This window comes from Plasmodium berghei, assembly GCF_900002375.2.
Source record: "Plasmodium berghei ANKA genome assembly, chromosome: 8".
NCBI classification, from domain to species: domain Eukaryota; phylum Apicomplexa; class Aconoidasida; order Haemosporida; family Plasmodiidae; genus Plasmodium; species Plasmodium berghei.
Genome location: NC_036166.2, coordinates 632,717 through 647,516, shown reverse-complemented (window position 1 = coordinate 647,516; position 14,800 = coordinate 632,717). Strand labels below are relative to the sequence as shown.

Sequence of the window (14,800 nt, the reverse complement as noted above, 5' to 3'; positions counted from 1 at the left end):
AAAACAAAACAAAAAATATAAAATAAAAACAAGAAAATCTAAAACTGAAAACAAATCAAAAATCATACTATATTAATATGTATTATTTGTGTAACTATAATATTATGAACCTATTTAACATAATATATTTATAACTTTTTTATGAATGCTTTGATATTAATACTTTAAATTCTTCATATAAATCTGCATTGGTTTCCCCAAATATTATTTGAGCTTTTTTCAATGTTTCGTCTCGTTTTTGTTGATGATTATTTAGTTTTTTTATGTTGCTTAAAAATTGATTAAACTGTTCATATGTTAATCGACTTCGTGCATTACGAAAAAATGCTTTTCCGTCTGTATTTTTTTCAATCACGGATCTGTTATAAAAGTGTGCAAACGAAAATAAAACAAAAATAAAATAATGATAAAATGTAAGAAAATAGACAAAAAAATTCAAAAAACAAAACTGTATTTTTTTTTTTCATAAATTACGTATTTCCCAAATAAGGAGAATTAAAATTTCCATTAATAATACTATGAGCATCAGAGTTGACAATTTTGTTTATTAAGTTTTGACATGTATCATCATTTCCGTTAATTTCAAGCATTGTTCTTGGGGCAGTTGTTTGAAGCATATCATCAGCTGAATAATACTGCGCAAAAAAAAAAAAAAAATTAAACAATCAAACAATAATAGAAATAGTAATAATTGTTTAAGCATGTGCATATATTCCAAACAATTTTTATATACCTTATGAGCATCTTCAACATCATGTTCTTCTTGAATTGAGTTAAGAACAGCTTTCTTTAAATTTTCCAATCGATCAATATCTCGATTTAACTGAAAAAAAATAAAAAAATATATATACATTTTTAGTTTTTCTACATAATTATGAACATTTTTATTGATACAAATTTATATCGATTTTGTTTATGATATTTATAATTTATTTACTTTTTTAATTGTAAAGATTAATTGTTTATTTTCTTCAGATAATTGATTTCCTCTTTGAGTTGATTCAATTAGTTGTACTTCCAAATTGCTGTATTTTTTTTGAATAGAAGATAACTAAAAAAATGGAAATAATAATAAGAAATATTCACATGTATATATAACATATATAGATATATGCACATATTTATATGGATGTATAAAATAACCTGCTCAAGTTTTTCAGTAAGTTGCCCTTTTAAAGATCTTATTTCTGCTTCTTGTGAGGTTACTCTTGTTTTATATGCATTTGTCACAATTTTAAACCCTAACGCTAGTTGCTCTGAAAATTTATTATTTTATTTATAGTAAAGAAAAATAATGTGCACATTAGTGACGGGTAAGGATATAAGACAGAGTTGTAAATAGATTTATAATTTCATGGTGTATTTAATAATACTACATTTGGAATTATTAATAATATCACACTTGGAGTTATTAATAATATTATATTTACCATCTGCATCAGAAGGTAGCCAACTTAAATCGGTAGTTCCGGTGTTTGCCATCTTTAAATTTGATTTTTCAAATAATTTGAAAACAAACACTTATACACAAAAAATATTAAAAAATTATAAAAATAATTATAAACTTTTGAATATAATAAAAAATTACATAAAAATTAAACCATAAAAAAATTTTAACAACATTTATATATAATGTTACAATTACTATAAAAAAAATTCATATAGAAAACTTATTCTACATATATATATAATTAAGGAAATACGCAGCTGTTTTTTTTTTAATTTCAAATATTTTTATAAGGTAAAATATAGAATGTTTAAAAATAAATTTATTATATATTTTCTAAAAAATCTACACAAATTTGTACATACATATATATATTATGTGGTAGTTCTTATATAATTTGTCTAAACCGCACACAACAAAATTTAGTGATTTTGCATAAAATAAAATGTAATAAAAAAAACAAATAAAATATGAAAGAAAATATACACAATACGATTTATGAAGAAATGTGCACATAATTATTTATAATGATGATATACAGAAAAGTAAAACAAAAAATAATATATATATATATACATATTAAATGAATAAACAAAGGATGGAGGATTAATTAAATATATTAAAATAAATAAAAATATGGAATTTATTAAATAATATAAAACAACTACATTGTCAAATTCCCACGAAAATTTAATATGCTTTACTAGTGCTTTCAAATTTATAGAAAAGGCATAATATAAATTATTCCCATATATTATATACATACATATATATTTATATAATTCCTATATGTATGCACGCATTATATTTTTAAATATATATAATAATTTTGATAAAAATAGAATTAATATAGAGTATAATATATATAATAATAAATCATAGAGTAAAATGTGTAATGATCAAGAAATGGTAAATTTTGAAAAAAATGTACCCACTTTAAAAATAAAGAAATTAATACCTTCATGATGTAGTATATAAATAATAATATTTAATGAGAAATATTATATCATTGGGGATATATAATTCGCATAAAAATAAGTTTTCCCTTTGATACACACTTAGGATATTAATTATAATAAAAAATTAGACGAACAAACAAATATATATTTATTATCTTTTTGTATATATGACTTCATAAATTCAAAAGTTTAATTTGAGAATTGTTAATAATAAAAATATGCCAATCTATATAAAAAATAATATTATATGGCATACAAATTTATTACTTTGATATATTGTAGAAAGTATATTCATATAAAATGTTTGTATCTTATTTTTTTTATGTTATAATATGTGTGCACTTACTATGCAGAATTTCTCTATATATTTTGTATTTCAATTATGTTAACAATAATAAGAAATATGTCCATAAATATAATGTTTATTTTTTTTAATTAGTTGTGCCCATGGCTTTTTTATTTGTGAAATAGCTATTATATAAGTATTGTTTGATAGCAAATAATTAAAATAGTAATATAACACTTATATTTATATTAATTCTTAAAAAAGTGAAATATTTTCTCCTTTTCTATGGAAAATATAAAATAGAAAATGACATAACAATGTCTACTTGTAATTATAACAACCCAAACAATTAATGGTTATAAATTATTCTTCTCAAAAATTAAATTGATTTATCATTACTTTTTTCTTATAAATATGAAAAATAGTTATGTACACATATTTATATAAGGATACCTCTACACAGCAACTCTCAATGGGTACTTTAAAATAGTATGCAAAATAATTTTTCAAAATAATTTAAAAAACAAAACATATATAAATAGTATAGTTAAAAATCATAAGCAAGCTTTATCATTATTATACTGAAAACAAATAACTTTAAATAGTAATGTTTGAAATGTACTTGCAAATGTTAGGGATTAAGTCTCCAAAATTATGGAGCAAACTTTTACAAAATAAAAATTGGAAAGTTTAATTTATAAAAAAAAATTACATATTTTTAATTTTTAATTTTTTTAATTATGGCTAGCTATGTACAGGCAAATATATAACAAAATGAATTAATTTATTTTATAACCATAGATATGAAATGTATGCATAATACTATATACTTGGATTTGATTAAATTTTTATTCTTAATTTCTTTAGATGGAATTTTTTAAGTAACGGGGTTCAATAGTGTATTATTCTTAATTGGGAAAATAAATAAGGAATTTTTATTTTTATTTCAACATTTTTTTTTTCTCTGTCACAAAATTCATAGCCATCAATTAAATAGTCATTCTAAAATAAAATTTTTCAGAAATTGTAATTAAGATATCAAAATATATGATATAAAAAAAGAAGAAAAAAAATATATATATTGTATTCTACGAACAATAATGTTGTAGTATATACATATGTATGCGTGTAAATATAGAAACAAATTCAAGGGCAACTTCATGAAAAATTCCTACTTTTACGCTATGAAATTCATTTAAACAAATATGTTTAATGCTTTTCAAAATAGTATTTATAGTTTATTTTTTGTTCCTTAATTATGTTTACTTATTAAAAAAAAACCAAAGCAAATTTTATAATTTTCAGATCATGGATACAAGAAATATAAAAAGTTTGAACGATGTTAAGGAGAAACTAAGATATAAAAAAGAAGCCTATTGTTTATTATTGAATAAATATAAAGTAAATGATATTTTAAAAAATAAATATGTCAAATTTTGGTTATTAAATATATATAAATTCCCATCTGTTTTAGTTTATAACGATTATAAAAATTTAACAGAAGATCGCGATGGTGAAAATATATTAAAACATATGTATAGATATTTTGAAAAAAAAAAAAGTGAAATATTTGATAAAAATTCGGAAACAGTGCATGTAAAATTAATTAATAGTTATGAAGACTTTGACATTTCATTAAATAATAACATTGTGGAAAATTCTGATGAGGATATTTTTAGATTAGTTCCTTTGAACAACTATTTTGATAAAGCTGTAAATGATTTGTTTAAAACTGAAGAAAATATTTATGTTGGTAATACAAATAATGAAAACAAAGACAAAGGCTTTCAATCGGAACATGAATCCCCCTCAGGTCTTAATAATATTGAAATAAATGATGATAAAAAAAAAAATAGTATAAAGAGAAAACGAAATATATATGAAATGGATAATATTGATGAACATAATATTTGTGGGTTTAATGATGAAAATAAATATATAGATATGGAAAATATTTACAAAAAAAATAAGCTTGAATATGCTGAAGAACTATTTAATGAGATAAAAAAGAATAATATAAAAATAAAAGTAGTAACTTTAGATTTTGGATATGAAAATATGAATACATCAGAAGTTTTAAGACATATTTTTCCATCAATTAATGAAATAATACATAAATTTGAAATTATTGGGCATATTGCACATTTAAATTTTTGTAATAAATTAGAAGATTGTAAAAAAATAATTGCAGAAGTTATTTTGGATAAAAATAAAAGCATTAAAACTGTTATTAATAAAAAAGATATATTAAATAATGTGCATAGAACATTTAATATTGAACTTTTAGCTGGTGAAAAAAATTATATTACGGAACTAAAAGAAAATAATATAAAAATTAAAGTAAATTACGAATTGATGTATTGGAATTCAAAATTAAAAAAAGAAAGAGATCGTATTTATAACAGTGTTCAAAATAATTCTATTATTTTAGACGTTTTTGGTGGGGTAGGTATATTTAGTTTATTGTTAAGCACAAAAAGTTGCTTATGTTTTTCTAATGATATTAACACACATGCATATGATTATATGAATATAAATATAAATATTAATAAAAAAAAAAATATTTTAACATATAATTTGGATGGGAGAAAATTTATTGAAAAAATGATTGATTTAGATATTTTCTCAATAAAAGATTCAAATATATTAACTATGTATATAGATGAGCAAAATAAAAAAAATATATCCATGGAAATCATAAACAGCAAAGACCATGCACTTACAGAAAAGAAACTAAAAGAAAATAAAAATAATAATTATAGAAAAAAAAAACAGCAAATTATTTTGGAAAATGAAAAAAATAATCTAACAAATTATGAACAAAACGCTACTAACTATACTTTGGAGGAGGATACAAAGAATGGGCAACTGAATAAAAATATCCAAAATGAAAAATGTAATGTAAATAATAATGGACAAATTGTCATAAATAATAGTAATAGTGATAATGATATATACAGTAATACTAAGAAAGATTCATTATGTACTAATAAAAAAGAAGATATAAATAAAAATACGAATAATCAGGAAAATCAATTAAAAATAGACATAAATCTTAGCAATTATAATGATATACATGTATTAATGAATTTACCACAACTTGCTTTGGACTTTTTGGATATCTTTAAAAAAATAAAAAAAAAAAAAAAAAATGACAAAATAAGAAATATCTTCATTCATTGTTATTATTTTTCCAATCCAGAATCTTTTTATGAACACGCAGAAAAAAATATTATGTCACATTTTAAGAAATTACCCAAAGAAATGAAAGTTATAGAGGTAAGTACAAAACTAATGGCATTATAACTACACTATTTATTTTCATATTGCTTTATATTGTAATTTGAATTAACTCTATTGTTTTTTTAGTTGTATTTTATTGTGGAAAAATATTTTCATATAAATGTAGTGAATAGAGTAGTTGTATAAATATGTGCGTACACAAATATATACTCATATTATGTCATTTTACCAATTCATTTTTTATTTAGATCCGGAAAGTAGCTCCCAATAAATTAATGTACGTTGTGGAATTCAATTTAAAGGAGTTATTGGAGCCATAACATCGATTATTTATGTGTATATAATAAATAGAGAATGCATAAAAAGACAAATTTGCATTCAATTATTCATTCCAAAGATATTTTATTTTGAAAATTAAAAAGCTAAGAAATATGTATATTGAGAAAGATTTCTTTTTAATTCATATATACAAGTATGCAAAAAAAAAAAAAATATTGAACAAATTTATGAACATACATAACAAATGTGCCTTTTTTCCCAAATATATAATTCTGTATTTTATAATTTTTTTATTTTTGATATTATTCGTTTTTTATTTATTTGCATTTTTATTTTTTTGTATTTGTTAAAAACATGATAATTCTACCACATTTTTGATAAAGACGTTTTATATAAATAATTTCTAATAGCTATATATATATTTATATATTGTATAAGTTTAAAAATTTTCACAATTTAAGTGAAAATCATGAAATAATATTTTACAATGATTTTAAAATGAAATAGTGTAATAAAAAATATGAACAACTAGCCATATTTTAAACAAATATCTAACTAACAAGTGATATTTTGGTTATATAAAAAAAAGGAAACTAATAAATTTGTTCTGAGCAATGAAAACATATTGTATAATAAAAAATTAATAATTTCAATTTACAGGAAATTAATATTTCTATATTTAGGGTTGTACTTTTTAGCTTAAGGAAATATTTATATAAATTAAATAGTGGTGTTAACTGTTGTTTTTTACCCTAACAATTTTTAATACATTTAGACTAATTGCCTTTGTGTGTTATATGAGGAAAATTTTTAAAAATAAGCAAAAAAAGTATTAAATCATAATAATATTTTGCGAAGCATACATTTAAGAAAACCTTTTTTTTTATAATTTTTTTTATTTATTAGTCTGTAATTATTCATAAAAAATTACTTGATGTATAAATTTCAAATTATAATTGATTGAATACAACATATACTTTTTTTTATTATATGTATTTGTTCATTATATATAAATTCACGTTTTTACAATATAATCATGGTATATAATTAACCAAAATAAGAAATGGTATGAGATTGGTTATATAATTGTATTTCCATAAAAAAACATATACATTAGTAGCAAATACAAAGGAATATATTTTCCAATATGGGAATATATCTTTATCCATTTAAAAACAAGTTTACAGTTGTACAAAAGTGTTTGATATTAATATATTTTTCTTCGTTTTAAAAAAAATATGTATTATTTTGATTAAGTAAAAATCCGAATGTATTATATAGATAATAAAATTATTAAATAAATATAATCATGTTTTATAATTACTTTTTACAAATTGGGGAAAATATCCAGCATGGCATTTGAATGATTTATAAAAATACATAAAATAGCTTATATATATTATATATTATAATATTATATATATTATATATTATAATATTATATATTATATATTATAATATTATATATATGTATATATATATATATATATATATATATATATATATATATATATATATATATATTAGATTACTATTAATATACATAATCAGTTTATTTTGCGAATATTTTTTTGCGATGTATTTGTGTGTTTTTTTATGTAGTTTTATAATATATAAGTATGTTTATTAGTTGCTATTAAATTTACTTATTAATAAATTGACGTTATTTAAGTTTCCGCTTTAGTGTATACTATATCTTTATTAATCTAATTATAATTTAACATGTTTAAAATAAAACATAAAATTCTGAAAACCATTTAGTATATTAAAGTATACTATATATATACATTATGTCTATTTTGGGAAAAACTATTTATGATCTTTACATTGTTAAAAACAAATTAATACAATGGAAAAGCTAAAGAAGAAAAAAATTGGGCATATGATGAAGAGACTAGAATATCATATGATATCACATATTTTATTTGGTTTTCATTTAAGATTATTTTTAAATACAGTTTATAATAAAAAATGGGAATGGGATAAATATCATATATATTTTTGCATTCTTATAACATATATACTTTTAATAGTTTTATATGCCCTTAATGTATATTTTTTATTACATAAGTTAGATTTAAAGAAATATCCTGCTGAACAAATTGAAACATATAAAACATACAAAAATACTAAAAATGTACATCCCTATGCCGCTTTTGAGCGCCCCGATTTAGTTAATATGAATATTTACAAGTTAATTTATGGAGCCATTTTTGTAGTAATTATAAAAAACATAATAAATATTTCCATATAAAATTTTATCCGCATTATTATACATTATAATTTTTTTTTTTTATTAACAGGCACCTTGGAAATCTATCATATTGATTTTTATGGCCATTGCTAATTTATTAACATGTTGTAAGTCCATAAAATGTTATATACATGTGAATATACTTATATTCCACTTCCAACTGCTTCACATTTTTTTTTTTTTTTTTTTTGAAAGTGTTTTTTTCAATATTCAATAATAAGGAAAATGAAAATGAAGAAGACAGTACTATAGTAAAAATATATTTAATAATTTTGAAAGTAGTATGCACATTTCTTTTGTGGGTAATGGGAGTAAATAGGATAGAAAGTCATTATTTATGTGATAATGAATGGCCAAAAAATATAGTATCAAATCACACATCAGCTTTAGATCCGATTTATTTTATTAGGAAGCATGCTTGTAGTTTTGTTGCAAAAAAATCATTACGCAAAGATTTTTTTATTGGATTAAGTATTAGAGTTTTAAAATGTGTGTTTGTGCATCGAGAAAAACCAGAAGATCGAAAAATAGCATTGAATAGCATACGAGAAAGACAGCTAGCTATTAATAAAAAAAAATCAAATTATCCATCATTTGTTATTTTTTCAGAAGGAACTACAACTAATGGAAAACAAATTGTGGAACAAAAAAAAGGCGCATTTTATTCATTACTCCCAGTAACCCCTGTTTTGCTTATATTTCAATATGATTTTTTAAACCCATCTTATGATGTCATACCATATGATTGGTGGGTTATTTTGATGATTTGTAATGTAAGAAAAAACATATTTTAATAAATGATTATTTTATGTTTCAATAAATGGTTGGATTTTAATGTATATGCATTATTCATTTTGTTATTACATCATTCCCACATTTATCTTATTTTACCAATTCAGTATCAGTCAATTGGGCTAAAGGCATATTGGCTTCCAGCTGTATATCCACCAAGTAAAGAGAAATATCCAAATTTAACTACAGAAGAACGAATAGATATGTTCCATGATGAAGTATCAAAAATTATGTTTCAAAATATGAAAAAATATAATCCTAAAGCGCCTCAAGATATAGATGATTATAATGATTGGCCAGGATCCTTACGAATAAAATATGATTTTTTTGGAAAAGCTTTAGGAAAAATAGCGGATAAATATTTCAAAAATGAAAAAGAGCAAAGTAAAAACACCTGAAATTTATACACATATATATTTTTAGTATATAAGTTATAAAAAATTCATATACTATGATTTTTATTCCGTTTGAACGATTGTTTTTCGAATTTCATTTTTGATATTTCTGCAAATAATTTTATTATTTTTATCTATATTATCTTCAATAATAATTCTATAGATATTATTTATTTTTTTTTTTTAATTGTTTTTATATACATTTTGATTGCATAACTAATCATAACGTTTTTTATTTAGTTAAATTTAAACCAATTAAAAAAATAAAAACAAAAAAAGAGGGAATATTATAAAATTATACATTTTATATTTGTCTATATCAAATGAGCACAATTGCATATTTTGTGTATAATTATATTTAAATTTTTTTTTTAATTTTGTACACTTTTATAGTTATATATATTGAAACCTTTTCTTAAATTTTACCTTTTCGCATACTCATGATATTTATTTATTTATTTATTTATTTATTTTTATTTTTTGTGAGAAATGTTTTTATGCAGCTATAACAGACGCACTTCTTGTTGATGCCGGCATTGGCCACAAGGATAGAGTGTACACGTTCTCATAAAGGAAAATATAAATTAGTAATAAAACGAACATGTACAATAAATATATTTAATGCATATATATAATGCATAATTATTATTTATAATAAAAAAAATTATAAACCGTTGTAACGAATTGGGTATATTTTTTCCCTCTCATTTTAAATTAAATTTATAATATAAAAAAGTTAACAAATTGGGTAACGAGGAATTTTTAAATAGCATAACTTCGTAATATAATTAATTTGTAGCTGATTTGTTCATAATTTTAATAATCTTAATTTTCCTTTTAAGTTTTTCCTCTATTTAAAAAAAATTACAGTGTAAAAAAAATAGAAAAGTATAACATGTTACACAAAAAATTTATAATGTAAAATTAAGAGACACATACATGTGTGTAAAACAACTCATAAAATTAAGGTTACCATAAACTTGTTGAACATTGAATTTTCTTTTTTTTTTCACAATTTTGCAATAACAATGAAAAAAAAGTATATTTTAACATTTTTTTTAAGAAACATATATATAGGAGAGCCAAATATATTTTGTTAGATATAACATAATTGTATTATGTGCAAATACATTATATAAACATTTTAAGAAACATTCAATTTATAAATGAAAAAAAAATATACACTATATATTACAATTGTTTCATTTAATCCGAATTTTCGTACACTTTTAAAGAGTATGATTTATTTTTATAATTTATATTTTACTTTGTAAAATTTAATCTCCTTTTCATATATCATAATTTAATTATTTAATAAAATAACGCCATTTTAATATAAATTTATTTTTATTAAAATTATTTATAGTTAATTTGGGCACCATATATAATAACACTTTTTTATCGAACTATTATTAATGTGTTATTTTTGATAAAATAAAAAAGTATATGTGTGCACATTCCTTAGGAATCGTATAATTTTAAATGCCTTTTTTTTATTATTTATTTTATTTTTTTGATTTCTTTAAATTTGTTCACCATTTTGTCTATGTTTAAAGATGTTGTTTTGTTAATTAATGTGTGCAATTGTAAATGTGGTATTTTATAATATTATAAAAGGTTAAACAAAATTGTTGAATTTAACTATAATAATTTGTGTTTTAAGCCACTGATTTGATAAATAGACAAGTTTAGATAAAGAAAAAGATAGATACAATGAAGTAACATCATAATAACATAGTTACTTCTATGATTTAACTTGATTTTTCTTTTTTTGTTCCTTTTTAGTTATTTTTTTCTTTTTTTTCTTTTTAATATTTAAGAAAAATGGAAAAAGAAATACTTCTGTCTTTAGCCCATAATGCTAATGCGCAGATAAAAAATGAAATAACAGAAGTAAATGATGAAATAATTTTTTTGAACACCAAATTAGATATAAATAAAAATAGTAAACTGTCTAACATTGTAAAAACAAGATGTAATAAAAGAAAACAAAACAAATCTGAAGAATTAAATAATTTTTTTTTTAAATATATAATGTTTTTATTATCTAACAAAAGTAATGACAATATAGAAGGAACTCATTTTTATAACATGATACAAAAAAATGTGGAAATAAATGGGAAAAAAAGTGGGAGGAAAAATGGGGAAGGAGATTTACTAAATGAACAAAGTATATATAATAAAAAAAGAGATGAGAATTTTTTAAAACATATGTATGAAAAAAAAAATGAACTTGAACAAATTTTAGATTTAATTAAACTGAACGATCTTGAAAATTTAAGTGATAAACAATCAGAAGAGGTATTTTCAAACTTAATGTTAAAATTAAATATGGAAACTGGTGTTGAAAATGAAAATATTTTAAACTTTGAAGGTATAGATAAAGAAATGAGCGAATTAAATATCTCCGAAAATATGAAACAAAACCTTTTGAAATATTTAATTGAAAATATTAGCGATCCAAATATCAAAAATTGTGATTTGTCTACTGTACCTTCAACAGTTTCATTAATCGATACGAGTGAAAAAGAAAGTGATTTAGAAGAACTTATAAAATATGATAATAATAATAATAATAATAATGATAATAATAATAATAATAATAATAGAAGAAAAATCAATGAATTATTTAAAAATGGTGAATCCTCATTTAATACCCCGTATAGTAATAAATGTGAATTATATGGAAAAAATAACATAGAAAATAGTATTTATTACAATAAAAAATCTCCATCATTTGGTTCTATCTTTTTAAAAAAAGATAGTCAGAATATACTATTAAATAAATTTAATGCGAGTAGAAAAAGTTTCAATGAGTTGCGTCAGAACACAAATAAATCATTTTCAACAAATGAGGTATTAATAAGAAAAAAAGAAAAAAAAAAAAACAACAAAAAAAAGAAAAAAAATAATAATAATAACAGTACAAACTTATTTGATGTGAAATTACCGAGTTTGAAGAAACAGACAAAAGAACACATTATTAATAAAATAAGTGATAATAAAAGTTTGATACAAATTAACAAATGTGAAAATAATCAAAATTGTAATAATAAAGAAAAGCCAACTTTATTGAATAAATACTGTCCTATTCAACTTGGAAATAAAAATAATAAAAATAAATTTTCAGAAAAAAATGATTATAATAAAAAACTGAAAGAAGACATATCTTCATCTGATTCATCATTATCTGAATCGAAATCAATAGAGAATTTATCAAAAAATGAAAAAAATGTTGGATTTAAAAAGTTATATTTAAAAATTAATAAAGAAGGTAAAGGGGAGTTTATTGCTAACAAAAAAAAAGGGAGTAATTGTTCAAAATATATTTACGATTTTGAGATAGTGTATGAAAATGATGAGACATTAAAACAAAATGAATGTGAAGAAAATATGAATGAAAAAGATAAAAATAAAAATATATTTCATTTATCTTTTCTCACAAATGGGAAAAAGGTATACAAAGTTAATAATTTAGATATAGAAAATTATGATATAATAAACAATTTAAAAATTATAAATCATGGAAAAAATACCAAAATAAATACAACACGTTGTCAAAACAAACAAATAAAAGAAATAATTGAAAAAGGATTGTCTGAATCTTTAAATAGTAATAAGGAAGATGAATATAAAGATGAATTTTCAGAGTTTGATGTAAAAAATGTTGGAAACACAAATATATGTAATAAATATGAATTAAAAAAAATAGAAAGGGGATATAGACAGAGAAAAAAATTATATTCCAAAAAAAAAGAAAATAATTTTGAATTTAGAGAAACAAATAAAATTCGAGGGTTATACATACATATGTTAGATCGACAAAATCAATTAGAAATTGAAAAAGAATTTTACAAAAAAGAATTTGAAAAATTACAAGAAGATATAAAAAATAATACAGCCCCAATAAATGAATATTTAAAAGAAGAAAAATTAAAACATTTTGAAATAGAAAAAATATTTTATAAAAAAGAAAAACAGTTTATAAAAAAAAAAAATTTATTAAAAAAAAAAATGCTAGAAATAGAAAATCAATTAGAAATAGCAGAAAAAAAACTAATTATGGAAAAAGAAAAAAATGAAAATTTATTTTTAAAAATACAAGATGAAAAAAATGAAATTGAAAAGAGAGAAAGTGTAAATGAATCTAAAATAAAAAATTTAAATTCAGAACTTGACAAATTAAATAAATCTATATTATTAGAACAAAAGGAAAAAGATGACTTATTAAATGAATTAAATATCTTAAAACATGAAGATATTGAATTTGGAAATTTTAGAAAAAATATTTTAGACAAAATTAATAAAACAAATGGTGATATAAAATATTTAGCAGAAATATTAGAGTTACTAACTAAAGAGTTAGAAAAAAAAAATCTTCTACAAAATTTAAATGAAAAAAAAATTAAAGAATTAGAGGAAAATTCACAAAAAACGGAAAATATTTTAAGAATAACAAAAGGTAAATTACTTTTAGAAAAAAAAAAAAAAAAAAATTTATTCAAAGAAATTACACATCTAAACAGAAAAAACAAAGAATTAGGAAAATGTATTAAAGATATTATGTTTAGACAAAATTCAGAAATAAATTTTAAAGAAAATACAATGCATCTAATTGGTATTTCTTCTGATTATGAACAAAATCAAAACAAAAAAAGTACTTTACTTTATGATAGTACATCAAAAACAAATGTAAGTTTTGATAGTTATGATAATATGCTTCATTATAAAATTCAATATAATTGTAATAATAATAACAATCTGAAGAAGAAAAAAAAAAACTCTGAAATAGAACTCATGAATAATACAAAAGGGGAATACTATTCCCTCAGTGATAAAAATGATACAACAATATCTGGTAACTCTTCTTTATTTTTATTTAATCCAAATACAAAAAGTAAAATTTCGTTTAATAATTTGATAGAAAGTATGGATGATTTATCTGAAGATGCTACTCCTGCTTTAAAGCATAACATTGTTTGTAATTTTAAAACACGATAAAAATTTGAAAATTGAAAAAATTGAAAAAGGTGTTATTCATTTTGTTAATCTTAGAAGGATTAATATATTTTATTTTCTCCATTTATTTAGATATGAACATTTTAAAATATGTCTATTTTGTGGAGGAAATTCGTGCTTATGTTT

General features: G+C 20.4%; 4 protein-coding genes across 4 annotated transcripts; 3 read left to right on the top strand and 1 right to left on the bottom strand.

Moving 5' to 3' along the window:
* Positions 1 to 139: 139 nt before the first annotated feature.
* Positions 140 to 1,482, bottom strand: PBANKA_0815400 (conserved protein, unknown function; the record flags this gene model as incomplete). Its single annotated transcript, XM_034564317.1, has 6 exons — positions 140 to 359; positions 475 to 635; positions 734 to 823; positions 938 to 1,051; positions 1,144 to 1,256; positions 1,431 to 1,482. The coding sequence occupies 6 exons, from the start codon at positions 1,480 to 1,482 to the stop codon at positions 140 to 142; spliced, it is 750 nt and encodes a 249-aa protein (XP_034421126.1).
* A 2,422-nt stretch (positions 1,483 to 3,904) lies between these two features.
* On the top strand, positions 3,905 to 6,255 carry PBANKA_0815300 (met-10+ like protein, putative; the record flags this gene model as incomplete). The annotated part of the gene is made up of 2 exons (XM_034564316.1): positions 3,905 to 5,971; positions 6,184 to 6,255. 2 exons carry the CDS (start codon positions 3,905 to 3,907, stop codon positions 6,253 to 6,255), a joined length of 2,139 nt encoding a protein of 712 aa, XP_034421125.1.
* A 1,808-nt stretch (positions 6,256 to 8,063) lies between these two features.
* PBANKA_0815200 (phospholipid or glycerol acyltransferase, putative) lies at positions 8,064 to 9,658 on the top strand (the record flags this gene model as incomplete). The annotated part of the gene is made up of 4 exons (XM_034564315.1): positions 8,064 to 8,432; positions 8,518 to 8,575; positions 8,664 to 9,241; positions 9,368 to 9,658. 4 exons carry the CDS (start codon positions 8,064 to 8,066, stop codon positions 9,656 to 9,658), a joined length of 1,296 nt encoding a protein of 431 aa, XP_034421124.1.
* A 1,821-nt stretch (positions 9,659 to 11,479) lies between these two features.
* PBANKA_0815100 (conserved Plasmodium protein, unknown function) lies at positions 11,480 to 14,656 on the top strand (the record flags this gene model as incomplete). The annotated part of the gene is made up of 1 exon (XM_034564314.1): positions 11,480 to 14,656. One exon carries the CDS (start codon positions 11,480 to 11,482, stop codon positions 14,654 to 14,656), a length of 3,177 nt encoding a protein of 1,058 aa, XP_034421123.1.
* Positions 14,657 to 14,800: the final 144 nt, after the last annotated feature.